This window comes from Delphinus delphis, chromosome 17 (assembly GCF_949987515.2).
Source record: "Delphinus delphis chromosome 17, mDelDel1.2, whole genome shotgun sequence".
NCBI classification, from domain to species: Eukaryota; Metazoa; Chordata; class Mammalia; order Artiodactyla; family Delphinidae; genus Delphinus; species Delphinus delphis.
The window spans coordinates 43,850,123-43,867,949 of NC_082699.1; the positions used below are offsets into that span (position 1 = coordinate 43,850,123).

The window sequence follows — 17,827 nt, forward strand, 5'->3', positions numbered from 1 at the left end:
CTTTGGGGGTTTTTGGTTCTTCTTTCTCTAATTGCTTTAGGTTTAAGGTTAGGTTATTTATGTGAGATATTTCTTGTTTCTTAAGTAGGATTGTATTGCTATAAACTTCCCTCTTAAAACTGCTTTTGCTGCATCCGATAGGTTTTGGGTTGTTCTGTTTTCATTGTCATTTGTTTCTAGGTATTTTTTGATTTCTTCAGTGATCACTTCATTATTAAGTAGTGTATTGTTTAGCCTCCATGTGTTTGTATTTTTTACAGATTTTTTTTCCTGTAATTGGTATCTACTCTCATAGCTTTGTGGTTGGAAAAGATAGTTGATATGATTTCAGTTTTCTTAAACTTACCAAGGCTTGACTTGTGACCCATGATATGATCTATCCTGGAGAATGTCTCATGACACTTGGGAAAAACAGTGTATTCTGTTGTTTTTCGATGGAATGTCTTATAGATATCAATTAAGTCCATTTTGTTTAATGTATCACTTAAAGCTTGTGTTTCCTTATTTATTTTCATTTTGGATGATCTGTCCATTGGTGAAAGTGGGGTGTGAAACTTCGCTACTATGTTTGTGTTACTGTCAATATTCCCTTTTATGGCTGTTAGCGTTTGCCTTATGTATTGAGGTGCTCCTATGTTGGGTACATAAATTTTTTTTTTTTTTTTTTGGCATGTGGGCCTCTCGCCATTGTGGCCTCTCCCGTTGCAGAGCACAGGCTCCGGATGCGCAGGCTCAGCGGCCATGGCTCACGGGCACAGCTGCTCCGCGGCACGTGGGATCTTCCTGGACAGGGGTACAAACCCATGTCCCCTGCATCGGCAGGCGGACTCTCAACCACTGCGCCACCAGGGAAGCCCATAAATATTTACAATTGTTATATTTTCTTCTTGGATTGATCCCTTGATCTTTATGTAGTGTCTGTCTTTTTCTCTTGTACTAGTCTTTCTTTTATAGTCTATTTTGTCTGATATGAGAATTGCTACTCCAGCTTTCTTCTGATTTCCATTTGCATGGAATATCTTTTTCCATCCCTTCTACTTTCAGTCTGTATGTGTCCCTAGGTCTGAAGTAGGTCTCTTGTAGACAGCATATATACGAGTCTTGTTTTGGTATCCATTCAGCCAGTCTACGTCTTTTGGTTGGAGCATTTAATCCATTTACATTTAAGGTAATTATTTACATATATGTTTCTATTACCATTTTCTTAATTGTTTTGGGTTGGTTATCACAGGTCTTTTCCTTCTCTTGTGTTTCCTGCCTAGAGAAGTTCCTTTAGGATTTGTTGTAAAGCTGGTTTCGTGGTGCTGAATTCTCTTAGCTTTTGCTTGTCTGTAAAGGTTTTAATTTCTCCATCAAATCTGAGTGAGGTCCTTGCTGGGTAGAATAATCTTGGTTGTAGTTCTTTCCCCTTTCATCACTTTAAATATGTCCTGCCACTCCCTTCTGGCTTGCAGAGTTTCTGCTGAAAGATAAGCTGTTACCCAATGGGGAGTCCCATACATGTTATTTGTTGTTTTTCCCTTGCTGCTTTTAATATTTTTTCGTTGTATTTAATTTTTGATAGTTTAATTAATATGTGTCTTGGCGTGTTTCTCCTTGGATTTATCCTGTATTGACTCTCTTTGCTTACTTGATTAACTATTTCTTTTCCCATATTAGGGAAGTTTTCAACTATAATCTCTTCAGATATTTTCTCAGTCCCTTTCTTTTTCTCTTCTTCTTCTGAGACCCCTATAATTCGAATGTTGGTGTGTTTAATGTTGTCCCAGAGGTCTCAGACACTGTCCTCAATTCTTTTCATTCTTTTTCCTTTATTCTGCTCTGCAGTACTTATTTCCACTATTTTATCTTCCAGGTCACTTCTCCGTTCTTCTGCCTCAGTTATTCTGCTATTGATTCCTTCTAGAGAATTTTTAATTTCATTTCTTGTGTTGCTCATCATTATTCATATGCTCTTTTGTTCCTCTAGGTCCTTATTAAACATTTCTTGTATTTTCTCCATTCTATTTCCAAGATTTTGGATCATGTTTACTATCATTACTCTGAATTCTTTTTCAAGTAGACTGCCTATTTCCTTTCATTTGTTTGGTCTGGTGGGTTTTTACCTTGCTCTTTCATCTGCTGTGTATTTCTGTGTGTTGTCATTTTGCTTAACTTACTATTTGGGGGTCTCCTTTTTGCAGGCTTCAGGTTCGTAATTCCCATTTTTTTTGGTGTCTGTCCCCAGTGGCTAAGGTTGGTTCAGTGGGTTGTATAGGCTTCCTGGTGGAGGGGACTAGTGCCTGTTTTCTGGTGGGTGAGGCTGGGTCTTGTCTTTCTCCTGGGCAGGTCCATGTGTTGTGGTGTGTTTTGGGGTGTCTGTGGCCTTATTATGATTTTAGGCAGCCTCTCTGCTAATGTATGGGGTTGTGTTCCTGTCTTGCAAGTTGATTGACATAGGGTGTCCAGCACTGGAGCTTGTTAGTCATTGAGTGGAGCTGGGTCTTGGCGTTGCAATGGAGATCTCTGGGAGATTTTCACTGTTTGATATTACGTGGTGCTGGGACGTCTTTGGTGGACCAGTGTCCTGAACTCGGCTCTCCCACCTCAGCGGCCCAGGCCTGACACCTGGCCAGAGCACCAAGACCCTGCCATCCACATGGCTCAGAATAAAAGGCTGAAAAAAAGAAAGAGAAAAATAAATAAATAAATAAAATAAAGTTATTAAAAATAAAAAAGATTAAAAAGTATTAAGAAAAGAAAAGAAAGAAAGAAGAGAGCAACCAAACCAAAAAACAAATCCACCAGTAATAACAACCACTAAAAACTATACTAAAAAAACAAAAACAAAAAACAGAACCTTAGGATAAATGGTAAAATCAAAGCTATACAGACAAAATCACACAGAGACACATACACGTACACGCTCACAAAAAAACAAAAAGGGAAAATATATATATATATCATTGCTCCCAAAGTCCACTGCCTCAATTTGGAATGAATCATTGTCTCTTCAGGTATTCCACAGATGCAGGTTACATCAAGTTGATTGTGGAGATTTAATCCGCTGCTCCTGAGGCTACTGGGAGAGATTTTCCTTTCTCTTCTTTGTTTGCACAGCTCCTGGGGCTCACCTTTGCATTTGGCCCCACCTCTGCATGTAGGTCACCTGAGGGCGTCTGTTCTTCGCTCAGGCAGGACTGGGTTAAAGGAGCTGCTGATTAGGGGGCTCTGGCTCACTCAGTCTGTGGGGAGGGAGGGGTACGGATGCGGGGTGAGCCTGCGGCGGCAGAGGCCGGTTGCACCAGCCTGAGGCGCACCATGCGTTCTCCCGGGGAAGTTGTCCCTGGATCACGGGATCCTGGCCGTGGCGGGCTGCACAGGCTCCCGGAAGGGGGTTGTGGATAGTGACCTGTGCTCGCACACAGGCTTCTTGGTGGCTGCAGCAGCAGCCTTAGTGTCTCATGCCCATCTCTGGGGTCTGCGCTGATAGCCGCGGCTCGCGAGCGTCTCTGGAGCTCCTTTAAGCTGCGCTCTTAATCCCCTCTCCTCGCACACCAGGAAACAAAGAGGGAAGAAAAAGTCTCTTGCCTCTTCAGCAGTTCTGACCTGTTTCCCAGACTCCCTCCCGGCTAGCTGTGGCACACTGGCCCCCTTCAGACTGTGTTTAGGCAGCCAACCCCAGTCCTCTCCCTGGGATCCGACCTCCGAAGCCCAAGCCTCAGCTTCGAGACCCCGCCCGCCCTGGCAGGTGAGCAGACAAGCCTCTCGGACTGGTGAGTGCTGGTCAGCACCGGTTCTCTGTGAGCGAATCTCTCCGCTTTGCCCTCCGCACCCTTGTTGCTACGCTCTCCTCCGTGGCTCCGAAGCTGCTTCCCCCCACTCAACCCCGCGTCTCCGCCAGTGAAGGGGCTTCCTAGTGTGTGGAAACCTTTCCTCTTTCACAGCTCCCTCCCACTGGTGCAGGTCCTGTCCCTATTCTTTTGTCTCTGTCTTTTCTTTTTTCTTTTACCCTTCCCAGATACGTGGGGAGTTTCTTGCCCTTTGGGAGGTCTGAGGTCTTCTGCCAGCATTCAGTAGGTGTTCTGTAGGAGTTGTTCCACATGTAGATGTATTTCTGATGTATTTGTGGGGAGGAAGGTGATATCCACGTCTTACTCCTCCACCATCTTGAAGGTCTCCTCCCATTTTTACTTTTTGAAGTAAAGTATTACCCACATGTTCATAGGAGCCCTTGCATATTTTGATTTGTGATTCATCAAACATGAGATTTTTCCAGAATTGTACCTGAAATCATAAACAAGAATGTGGAAGGAAAGCATTTTCTTTGTTTTTACTCTTCCACCTGAAAACCATCACTTTTGTCTTTATTTGTAAGGATGTCAAGCTAATGCCTAAGCAAAATTATAAAACAGAAGTTAGTCTAATTCCCATAGTTTATCGATTAATGCCTGGGGTGATCTAAACCTTCTTGAATTGTATGATTTTATAATAATCCCCTTAAACTTTTTCATGGGTTTACGTGAGAGAATGTGTTTTCTCCTGCTGCTTAAAGTACCTGGGAACTGAGTATGAAGGGAAAAGGTGACCTGGTACAGCAGGAAGGAGCAGTTAGTTTATACTTCCCAACAGCCAGCAAATATTTTCTACCTTATATATTGGCTGAAGGTATCCTTGGCAACTTGAAAAGGTGACATAGAGGTTAAAGGATAAAGATGTGTCTTGTCCAGCCTTGCTCTTCTTTATATCTTAGCATAGTTACTGCAGACAATAGGTACTCAAAATCTCATAAAATATTTAAGTTGAATATAATCATCATAATCATATATCATACGTTTTATTTCAGTTGCATTAGAACGTCACCAGATAGTGTTCCTCTTGGAAGGAAAAGAAAAAAACCACACACACACACATACACACACACTAAAATGATCTTCAACTCTTAACTAAATATTTGATTTTTAAAGTTACCTTACAAATCAAATGACTTATCCTTATGACTATCTAAAAATAAGAGAAATCTGTAAAAATAGGTATAGTTAATAAAATTATAACCAATAATTTTCTGAAAAGTATGTTATATATATTTATTGTTTAGAATAAATGTGTTTGAATATTACTGTTTTTTACATTTAGGAATATCCACTCTAAGGGATTATCTCAGTTGATTACCACAAGTCTTAAGTATCTTCTGGTCTATATTTCTCTGTAGTATTTCTAGTTTACTAATTTTTTCTTAAGTTATATCTAAAATTCTGTTTATCCATCTATTATATGTTTAATTTTAATAACTACATTTTTTATTTCTGGATACTCTATTTGGTTGTTTTTCAAATCCGTTTTACCTTTTTTGATAGTACCTTGGTTTTTTTCTCCTGTTTTTCATTCCATCCTATATGTCTTTAATGATTTTAAAGAAATTTATTGTATTTTCCATATGTGGAAATTCCATTATCAGAAGTTCTTGGTAATGAATTTGATAATGGTGTTGAATTCTCCTCTTGCTAAAAAAAAAATTTTTGGAGTGCATATAAAATCTGTGATTGGGAGTTTATCTTTAGTGGTCTTTGTTCCTGGGAATCCTTTCTGTCGGTTTGAAAGCATATTTTTCCAAAGAGGTTTTACATCTATTTCTGACTGATGCCCTGGGGTTATCAAAGGTCTGATGCGACTTTTATATGAATAACTCAATATGGGTATTCCTGGACCAACACAAGTAATATAAGTTACAGCTTCCAAACACACATGGGGTATTCCCATTATTTTTAATTTTCTCATTATTTTTATTTTAATTTTTAAGTTGAAAAAGCAGGGAGATCTCTGTTTTTTCAATAATCCCTCGTGCCAAATCAGGCAAACTTCCTTGTGTTTTTCTATTTCTGATTGGAAGTTGTTTTTCTGACCTTTTAATGGCCCCAGATCTAAGTTGGCAGCTCGTTTCAAAATCCTTGCCTGTCAGGGATGTAAGGATTAGCCTGTTGTCTCAATATGGCCATTAAAAATCTATTCCCTTGGTTTACTGAGAGTGGGTAGGACCCTGAAGTCATTAACAATGTCAGTTAATACTTTGAGTTTTACTTCCCTCTTTTGTTAGTTTACTAGATTATTATCTAGTAAAATATTAGCAGAATTTAATTCTTGTTGTAGTTATTTCTTCAGTGTTTTTAGTTTTACTTTCTTTTGAATTCATCCTTGAAAATACTTGAATCTATAAAAAAGTTTTTATGATTTAAAAAATATGTATCCTTAACTCACATACTTACCAGAGATAATACAAAAGAAATTTTAGCGCTCTATACCAGTAAAGTTCTAGTTTTATAAGACTGTTGACTTAAAAAACTTTAAAAAATGTTTTCTAACATCATAGGTCTTCCATATGTTGTTTTACTTGCTGATTTAATTCACATAGTGGGAAAAAATTATGATACAAACAAGTACTTTTTTTTCCCCATCAGTGCTTCAGCTAAGGTTTGCTCTTAGTTGGTTCCCTGCCATGTTTTCCATTTTAAGGTATTTTTAATACATCGTATATTTTAGCACTCCCCTATGAGAGCACATCAGATGTTACATGTTTCTCACATTGGTCATTTTATGGAATTTGAGCTATTAGGCTATAATTGTGGTGTCTCTCAGGATCTCAGCCCTTCCTCTGTATTCAGATTTTAATACTTCTTCCTGTTACCCTCTATTCACTAGATCTCTTAATTCTTTAAAATTGACTTTCTTGAAATCCAATACTTATGTGTCACAGAACCAGATGATCCAATTTGCTTTTTTGGCAGACACCATAGAAAGCTCTGCCCATTGCACAGTTTCAACAAAAGATACTAGTACTCTCTAGACTACTCTGGTAGAAAAGGATGTAGACAGACTTGAGTTTTATCTAGGCTTTTTCATGAGATGACTTATGCCAATTCTCTGATCTCAACTTGGTCATTTTATAATGAAAGAGAATAATAGGGACATATTTATAAGGAATATTAAATTAATGGTTCCAAGGAACTTTTGAGGTACGGCTTGCTAATAAAACATAGAACTGTATTATTTCATGAAATGAAAACTAAGAATATGGGTAGTAGACTTGAAGATCTGCACTAGCACAAGCTTTGGTTTCTCAATAATATTTTCCAATTTTATTTTCTACGATGAACGCAATACTTCCTTTGAAATTATTAGCAATTAGCAATTTTGAATGTAGAGTAGGAATAGTGTGCTAAATAACTGATCAAAAGGTGAGAATGTATAAAGAAGAATTAAAATAGAGGTCAAATGCTGCTGTGTTATCAACTTGCCCTGCGGGCCCAGTTGTGGAACTTTTGTTCCAACTGGGTGGCCTTAGCCCAGTCCCTGAACTTCATTTCCTCATAGATAATGTGGGGCCAGTAATGTTCCTTACTTCACATCCAGGGTTGCTGTGAAGAAGAATTCAGTATCAAAGTCACAAAAGCCATTTCACAAACTGTAAAGGCAGTCATAATCTATGAACTCAGATAGTTCTTAGAGTTAAAAAAAAAAGTCAAAGATTAAGAGGATATGCGTGTGAACCTACTGAGATTGGAAAGATGGCAGTTGTGAAGCAGAATGTCAGAAATATTAAAACTAGGAAATTAAAAATGATCACAAAATAGTAAGATTATTTTTGGTAGCAAGAGAGATCCTAAACTGTAAAAACAAAAGGAATTAAAATAGAAAAAGTAATTTATTGAAATGTCCTAGGATGCTACTAATATGAAATTGATTAATTATGTCTGAATTTCTCAGTGATTTTTTATATGAATCTGAAGAATTGGAGTTACAAAATTATGATTATAAAATGTACAGATAGACACACTCAAAATAATAATGTAATTTTGTCATACATGTTTGTAGTACAGAGACTTGTACAAATTTAATGAAAATTATCCTTAAAAATGAAAAAGCTAATAATTTTTACTTTATCTTTTAGCATACGGAGGCATCAAGAAAGAAGAGCAATTTTGACTCCCATTTTAACAGATTTCTCTGTCCGAATAACTGGAGCACCTGCCATCATTTTCACCAAAGTAATTTCTCCAGAAAATATGCACACTGAGGTTAGAAATTAATATAGCTTTTATTTTAGTCTAAATGATGGAGCAGCTTTTCTTGTGTGTTAGGAGTTTTCATAGTTTCCATGCATAGGATATCAAATTAGCTTATTATTAATAAGTTATTATTGTAGCTAATAATTATTAAGCACTTCATAGTACTATTTAGGTATTGCTTTTCATGTAATAACTCATTTAATCCTTATAATAATCCTATTAACTTCTCCTACTGTCCTCGTTTTGTAGATGAGGAAACTGAAGCATAAAGAGTTAACTTGTCTAAATATTCACAAATAGTAAGAAGCAGAACATGGTGTGAAGCTAACTGGTCTGGCTCCTGGCCATACACTCCTGACCTCTACGGCCTCTTTCTAATGAAAGCAACAATAATATTGACAGATCACTTAGGGTTCTCACATGGATTACCTTAGAAAGAGTTCTACATGAATTAACTTATTTACTCTTCACAGAATCCATATGAGGTAGATATTATTAGTATACATATTTTATAGATGAGGAAACTGAGATCAAAAGAAATTAAGTAACTTGACCAATCTTACTCGCCAGTTACTAACGGATCCAGGTTTGAAGTCTAATCACTATGGTATACTGCCTCCATGACTAGAATAGAAATGTAATAATAATGTGATCCATCATAACTTTAAAAATATTCTTCATAAAAGTTTGTTATGCTAAAAACTTTATAAACTTTTTGATCATTCACAGAGTTATAGGCAGTTGTTATAAAAAGTTCAGAAAAATTAGGCACAGATTAAATATATTATTAATCTAAGGTGATAAAAGTTTACATCATTCTTTGAGTTTTTAAAAAGCAATATTTTGGGGCTTCCCTGGTGGCGCAGTGGTTAAGGTGTAATCCTGAGAGACTCACATGGTGTTGCACAAGTATGTTTTGTGACAGGCAATAAAATCTTGATAATTCTTAAGTCCAAAGGACTTGCTCCTGATCTTCCTGAGGATCTCTATCATTTAATTAAGAAAGCTGTTGCTGTTCGAAAGCATCTCGAGAGAAACAGAAAGGATAAAGATGCCAAATTCTGTCTGATTCTGATTGAGAGCCATATTCACCAGTTGGCTCGATATTACAAGACCAAACGAGTCCTCCCCTACAACTGGAAATACGAGTCATCCACAGCCTCTGCCCTGGTTGCATAAATTTGTCTGTTGTACTCAAGCAATAAAATCATTGTTTAACTAGGAAAAAAAAAAAAATGCAGGGGACACGAGTTGGATCCCTGGTCCGGGAAGATCCCACATGCCGCGGAGCAACTAAGCCTGTGTGCCACATCTACTGAGCCTGCGTGCCACAACTACTGCAGCCCGTGCATCTAGAGCCCGTGCTCCACAACAAGAGAAGCCACCACAATGAAGAGCAGCCCCCGCTTACCGCAACTAGAGAAAGCCCACACGCAGCAACGAAGACCCAATACAGCCAAAAATATAAATAAATAAATAAATTTATATAAAAAACAAAAAAAATACTTTGTATGTGTTATCTTATTTGATGTTTATAATTGCCCTATAGGGAAAGTTAGGTTAGGCAGGATATCTTTATATCCACAAAAGGTGTATAAAAATTAAGTCTACTTATATCTTTCAGTTACTAAGTAACACAATTGGTTGAAAATACACAAGTATATTCCCTTCATCATTACTTGAGGAATAAAATAAGAATTCTAACTATAATGAGTAAATTTTGGAAACTTTTTGGGGGGAAAGTTTATTTAACCAGAAAAAGGGGATCATTTCCGACATGCTGTTCTTTATGGCTTTATTAAAAGCTGCTCTAAGCTGTGTAGTTTGTATTTGGACCCATCATAAGTCTCCTTAAATCCATTCTCTTGGATGACACTATTAAGGAGAAGGTTTGTTGGACATTTCCAAGCATTTGAACATTGTCCACATGCACTTCATGACAAGAGGCAGGGCTTCTGCTTATTAAGTGAAACTTCTGGATTGTTTTTCATTTCTGTTTTCCTTCCCTGAATGGTTTTCCAGCAATGAATGTCAGTTATGCAGCACAACACCAGTTAAGTAGTGGACAGCTACCTAATGCTGCCAAGATTTTAGCAGTTTAAAGAAGTGAAATTAATTAGTCTAGCTACCTTTGACTTCAGCACTCCATTTTGTTATAAATCATTTGGAGTGTATCCTTTGGAGAATACTCAGACCATACCACTTGTGACTGTAATTGCTGCCTATAGTTGCCTATTTACATCTGTCTGCCCACCTAGATTGTAACCTTCTCAAGAGCAGATTGCCGTTCAAGGCCAGCCTCACTCTCTGTTGTTTTTTTTTTTTTTTTTTTGCGGTACGCGGGCCTCTCACTGTTGTGGCCTCTCCTGTTGCGGAGCACAGGCTGCAGACGCGCAGGCTCAGTGGCCATGGCTCACGGGCCCAGCCGCTGCGGCATGTGGGATCATCCCGGACCGGGGCACGAACCCGTGTCCCCTGCATCGGCAGGCGGACTCTCAACCACTGCGCCACCAGGGAAGCCCTCACTCTCTGTTTTATTCCTAGCACTCTAGTATGCTGCATGCTACTTGGGAGATGCTCACTAAATATTGGTCCGTCTGAGTGGGTGAACAAGATTATGCTAAAGAATTGCATCATTGCCTACATATTGAAACAATGATAGTAGTTTGACGTATGAAAAGCCAAATGTATATGAAATGGTGAAAAATTCTTATTGTTAGTGTGTTTCCCTGTAACTAGCACATGGCCTGGTGCACAGCAGGCCCTCATAAATGTTTATTAAATTAATCCATTAAACTGTTGAGTGACCGTGCTCACCATTTCTGCTATTCTCATTAACATGTGAACTCAAGTCCCAGGAGAATTCACCAACATCGTAAAGGTCTAATAAGTAAGAATGATAAATGATCATCTAATGGCTATCATGTTTCTTTATCTCTATTCAACCTTTTTTTCCTTCAGGAGATTTTAGTGTGTGGCCACTCCTTGGAAGTGAATATAACCACAAACCTGGACTTCTTCCTAAGTGTGGCTCAAGTTCAACTCTTACATCAGTTAATAGTAGCAAATATGACTGGAGTGGAACCATCAAGCAAAGCCACAGAGGTAACTATTACCTGATTTTGATTAGGCTTACTGCATTTGTGCCAACTTTACATTGATAATAGGAAAACAAAAATTAAATGCTTTCTGCTAGTTATTCTATATTTAATTTTATTCATAATATGGGCATAAATCATTTTGGATTGGTGTTCTTTATTTTTGAAATTTGTTTGGTCTCGTTCCCTGTAATTTATCATGCACCTTCACAAAATTGCTGTGGCCCAGCCCCAGAAAAGCCTCTGTTAAAAACATGATTTTATTGCCCTGCTGCAATTTTTAAAGTGCAGTGCACAAAACCTGGTGTAGCTTTCACTTACTCAGATACATTACAGGGACAGGGCCTCTTTTGGAAGTGAACTTTGTGAGAGTACTGTGGGAATATCTTCAATAAATAACTTCTAAAGCATTCGTTTCCCATGCTCAGTGAAGAATGGACACAATCAAAAAACTTGAATGCCTGCCTAGAATTTTAATTTTGATCCAGTGTTCATTGGAAGCCTACATTGTAACCACAAAGCATGTCAGCATGAAACAAAGAAAGCTGCTTGTTAGATGCTTCTCAAAATATTTTTTCTTTGCTTTTTGTTTCCTTACTTCTATAATCATATCTGTACTTAGAATAAATCTTTTATAAAATCTCCAGTGAAGAAACTGTTTATCTTTGAAAAAGGCATTGCTTATATTTTTGTCATGAGTTATGCAGAAGGCTCTACGTGCTATTAAGGAGGAAGGGAAGGAGGAGGTGTTCACTGAGAGCCACTTGATGCTAAGCAAGCGTGCCAGGTACTTTTATGTAAGTTAACTCATATATCTTCAAGCATGTTATTGCAACCACACCGTGAGGTACATGTGAACATTATCACCATTTTACAGATTATGATATTGTGACTCAGAGGTAATAAGCGACCTGTCTGAGATCATACACACATAACTAAAAAATGGTGGATCTGAGGTTTTAATTTAAGTCTTTCAAATCAGTGCTTTTTTCATTCTGCCGTGATTGCTGTACTATAATTGTTACATTAGTCTGAATCACCTTTATTTTTTCAATTATTTAAAAATGATAAAGCTTTTAACTTTCATAAAGAAAAATTCTCTAACTATATCATCTTTTACCACCCATGATTTGTTTGCTTAGTATCTTTTCTAAAAGGACTATAAAGCTGTATACTCTTCAAAATATTGACTTTTTCCCCAATGTATTTTAGACAATCCGTAAGAATATAAATATATGATATGAAAATAAGCAGAGCAAAAATATTTCCCCATGGCATTTTCAGTGAAGTCCTTGAAGCAAGTTGGGTTGGAAACAAATTCCTATATTATTTTTGCCAATTTTATGAATCTATCATGTCAGTGAAATCTAACTCACGGATTTCTTTTTTATTTCTTTTTTTTTTTTTTACATCTTTATTGGAGTATAATTGCTTTCCAATGGTGTGTTAGTTTCTGCTTTATAGCAAAGTGAATCAGCTGTACATATACATATATCCCCATATCTCCTCCCTCTCACGTCTCCCCAGGTGGTCACAAAGCACCGAGCTGATCTCCCTGTGCTATGTGGCTGCTTCCCACTGGCTATCTATTTTACGTTTGGTAGTGTACATATGTCCATGCCACTCTCTCTCACTTTGTCCAGCTTACCCTTCCCCCTCCCCATGTCCTCAAGTCCACTTTCTACATCTGCGTCTTTATTCCTGTGCTACCCCTAGGTTCTTCAGAACCTTTTTTTTTCCTTTTTTTTTTAGATTCCATATATATGTGTTAGCATATGGTATTTGTTTTTCTCTTTCTGACTTACTTTACTCTGTATGACAGACTCTGTGTCCATCCACCTCACTACAAATAACTCAATTTCGTTTCCTTTTATGCCTGAGTAATATTCCATTGTATATATGTGCCACATCTTCTTTATCCATTCATCTGTTGATGGACACTTAGGTTGCTTCCATGTCCTGGCTATTGTAAATAGAGCTGCAGTGAACATTGTGGTACATGACGCTTTTTGAATTATGGTTTTCTCAGGGTGTACGCCCAGTAGTGGGATTGCTGGGTCGTATGGTAGTTCTATTTTTAGTTTTTTAAGGAACTTCCATACTGTTCTCCATAGTGGCTGTATCATTTACATTCCCATCAACAGTGCAAGAGGGTTCCCTTTTCTCCACACCCTCTCCAGCATTTATTGTTTGTAGATTTTTTGATGATGGCCATTCTAACTGGTATAACTCACAGATTTCTGATGTGTTTTAGGAATTTATAGAACTTAGCAAGTTGATTGCTATTTACCTACCTGCTTCTAATGCCTTTTAGTAGGGTCTGATTTGAGTAAATAAGGCACACTCAGAGTTAGATTTCTAACAACTCTCACCTGAATGTCAAGTCATTCCTCACAGTTCCATAAATGAGCTAGGATTGTTTTTGTTGTTTTAAAAATGTGTCTGTGGTCCTTCTTCCTTCTTGGAGATGATACTAAAAGTACAGACATTATACTGAAATACAGTAGAGACAATACACTGAAGAATGATTAAGATGGCAAATTTTATTTTATGTGTCTACCACAACTGAAAAAAAAGTACAGACTCTCTGAAGACAATTTGGTCCTATCCCCAGCCTCAGTGGGGTATGTCTGTGAAATTTCAATATTAAAAAAAAAAGACTTTCTGTGAACTAGAAGAATGTTTTTCTATTCATAAATGAGTAGCACAACTCATATCTGATAATCTAAGAACATAAAATATTGTAAGAATTGGTATAATTTCTTCCTTAAATATTTGATAGAATTCACCAGTGACCCATCTAGGCCTGATGCTTTCTGTTTTGGAAGGTTATTAATTAATGATTCAATTTCTTTAATATATGTAGGCCTATTCAAGTCCTCTTATTTCTTCTTATGTGAGTTTTGTTAGATTCTGTCTTTCAAGGAATTGGTTCATTTTCCTGAAATGGTTATCAAATTTGTGAGCTTGGTCATAGTATTCCTTTATTATTCTTTTAATTTCCATAGAATCTGTAGTTATGTCCCCTCTTTCATTTCTGATGTTAGTAATTTGATTCCTCTCTTTTGGCTTTTTGTTTGTTTGCTTGTTTTTTGGTTTTTTGTTTTTATTTTTTTTGTTCGCCTGGCTAGAGGCTTATTAATATTATTGATCTTTTTAAGGAATCAACTTTCAGTTTTATTTGCTTTATTGGATTTTCTGTTTTCAATTTCATTGATTTCTGCTCTGATTATTTCTTTTTTCCTGCTTACTTTTGATGGTGTTAATATTTTCAAACAGTTTTTCACAAGGTTTCTTTTGAAACATTAATTCTAAAAATTATTCAAGAACATGAAAAGGAGATTTTGTTAGTAGAGGAAGCATATCTACACTGTTAACAAAGGGGAAGAAAGATGGACAGATATTTGGAAATTGAAGTGAAAACAGTGGAACAATCTAAGGATTATTACTGGAACCAATATTTAATATTAATTTTAATTATATAGACAGCTAACACATAATAAAACTTCCAAGTATATAGCTAAAAGAGAAGCACTTCTGGCAATAAAATGACCAGCTGATGGTTTAAGCAAATTACCTCCCATGTTGATTCAAACTTTTCCAATATTTTTGCTCTAAAAATGTACTCATTGCTTAGTGATCAAGCAGCCTGTATTTGTACACTTTGGTTTTCAGTGTTTCCTTCAAGTGTTAGGACTTCCATGATCGCTGGTTCCCAGAATATTCAATTCTTCATTTTAAATTAACCTTTTTTTTGTCTCTATACATATTACGATAGGCTGAGAAAGTACATGAGAAAAAACATTTAGTATTCAAAAAGCCAAAATTAATTCTGTATTACAAAGTACATGTCCTTCTATATTTTATTCTATAGTTCATGTCTTTATGATAACATCTGTCTCTATAGTACTAGTACAACAGGAATGTTATTTGGGTTTCTTACATTCTAGTTCCCTGCCATTTACATGAGGTGGGAGTTAACCTCCTAGATAACTTCATAGTCAAATCTAAATGTACAATTCTAATTTTTCTCCAAAAATAGAGCTCTACTACTCATCCTTGGTTTCTTTCCCAATGTTTAGCAGGGCAAAATTGGTTTACTCTTTAGAAGATTCTTTACCTTCTTATAAAGTGCTCTAGGTCCCATAAAGGCCCAATTATATAAAAGTGGTTGTTAGTAATGTAATCATAACATTCATGCAAGAAGAATTAACAAGGGAGATAGTTCAGTTACATGTACCACTAAATGTCAGGAAACTTTTTAAAGAGAATATGACTAAATGAAGAGTTAAAGTATTTTAATTTGTGCAAGTCTGTTTATGGCTAATAATGCAGACCATTTTTATATGATCAAAAAGAAACTAAACATCATTTTAAGTATTCCTAAAGCTATTGGCATGCAGGACATTATAAGGAGTTGTTAAAAAATAAAACAAAAATTTCTACGTTTTTAACATTTTATTCCAGTTGCAGTCACCCCCAAAACAAAAATACACCATAAAAAAAGATAATTTGTATAGAATGATTATAATTTGTATCAGAGTGATTTAAACTGAGATGAAAGCTGAGTAACCTATCTGAACTCTATAAAATTATAAACAGTATAGATAAGATACTAAAACTAGCCTGTTTACTTGAAACGCTTAATGTTTTTAATAATGCAATGTTACTTTTATCGAAGTAGTGCATGAATTTTAACAACCAAATGTTGCTAAACTAAATATATCAGAATAGTGTCAGTACACTGACATCCCCACTTCATCCTGCTTAGCCATTTTTAACTCTGTAAGCCTTGTCTTCTAGTATTTATCCCATCTTTCTGAATAAAATGAATACACTACCATCTCTTGATTTACTCATTTTAGTATTACCTATTCACTTGCTGTTTACTGTAGGTGAAGATTCTGTCCCTTTTACACTTCTCTTCCACTCTTACATTTTCCCAGTATTCTTATATCATGTTTTTAAAGTCAGTATGAATTGTTTTCATTATAAAGACTATGTAAATATTGTTCATTGCTTAGTGAAGTAATATGATGTGATTATATTTCCTCTCTTTATAGTCTTCTGTTTTTCTTAAAGTTAATCATTGCCACATTCTTTTTATTTGCTCATTTTTTTTGTTTTTTTTTTAAATCTCTACCTCTTCCCTCATTCTCTCCAACCCGCCCCAAACCCTCACCAGTAACTCTACATAATGCCTGGCAATTTAATTTTTCACACTTTGAAACTTATAAAATAATGTCAACTCTGTTTTTACCCTTGGAACCATTTTTCGTGAAGTCTTCATTTTGCCTTTTCCTTTCTGGACCAGTAGTTCTCTAGACCTGCTACACACTTGACACAACTGAGCCAGATGAGAGTAGGTTGTGATTTTTGAGGTTAATGGTAGAGTGTTGGGAAATTATAGGGTATCAAGTAAGTAGTGTTTTTCCTATGAATATAAATTAGTAAAACCGCCAATATCTTTATCCCACCATTCTAAAATATTAGGTATTTTGAGTTCCTATATAGAAACAGTATAATAGTATAGAAAAATATTGTAATAGAACTTATTATACATGCCTAATATAGTTTACATCGGTGTTTTTACAATTTGCTATAAAATAGGATATAATATATAAGTTGGACTTTTTTGAGCTATGATTAAGTATATGCCCTAGGAGCGGTGGCGAAGGTTGTTTTTGGTAGTATTATTATTTTAGCTTGGAAAGTATCTGCTTTGGAGTTGTGCTTCATTTTAGGAATGGAAATTCTTGGTTTTTTGTCAATGGTGAAAAATTCTTACAAGGCATACTTGACCAACCTAAGGATTGCTAGGAGTCGTTGGAACTAGGAACTTAAGAGTAAAGAAGAGGGGGGACTTCCCTGGTGGTCCAGTGGCTACAACTCCATGCTCCCAATACAGGGGGCCTGGGTTCAATCCCTGGTCAGGGAACTAGATCCCATATGCATGCCGCAACTAAAGAGGCCACATGCCGCAGAGAAGATCCCGCACGCCACAACTAAGACCTGGCGCAGCCTAACTAACTAAATAAATATTTTTTAAAAAAGAGTAAAGAAGAGGGGAAGGGACTTTGAGTGGTGGTGTAGAAGCAGATGTTTTCTGGAGTAGAACTTTAGGCAAGATGAGCAAAATAGAGGCTAATATACCTTGAGAACACATGTGAGTGGAGGTAGGGTTTGAAAGCAGGAAATAAGACTGGTTCGGGAGAGGATGTTGACGTTCTGGTCTATCTCAGTGCTTTCTATCTTGAGGTGGACATGAGTGGGAGAGGCCATTTCAGAGGTTACCTATTTCTGTAACCTCTGTAACCTTTCTCCTTTAGAAAAGGAGATAGGAATATTGGATAACATGCATGTGGTGACTTGCCATCAGTGTTACTATGCTGAGTATTTGTTTCCCTTCAGAGGCACCTGGATCGACTACTTGTAACCAGGCAATAAACCCAGGCTCCAATAAAATGTGGATTCAAGCAGAGCCTTAAGTGGACAAGAGGGCCTCTGAGGAAATACCTTGAATTTCTTAAAATCTAGACCTGGAAAAGATATTAAGTATTTTACTACCTGTTCTCTCCAAGGGAAGGACTTCTTAGGTACATTGAGCTATCACACCTGTCTCAGTTTTAGTTAGGCCTTGTAAATGTTAAAAATAGTATAATTTTCTCCTGATAAGCTTACACTTAG

The 17,827-nt window shown here is 36.6% G+C and overlaps 1 protein-coding gene across 11 annotated transcripts in view; it reads left to right on the forward strand.

Annotated features, from left to right (window-relative positions):
• The window catches only part of VPS13B (vacuolar protein sorting 13 homolog B), a 798,456-nt gene that overhangs the window by 487,329 nt on the left and 293,300 nt on the right, over positions 1-17,827 (forward strand). For all 11 annotated transcript variants that reach the window (XM_059994971.1, XM_059994970.1, XM_059994972.1 and 8 more), the window contains 2 exons: positions 7,925-8,051; positions 11,004-11,147. In XM_059994971.1, coding sequence (XP_059850954.1) covers positions 7,925-8,051; positions 11,004-11,147 — 271 coding nt within the window. The remainder of the gene's footprint in view (positions 1-7,924; positions 8,052-11,003; positions 11,148-17,827) is intronic.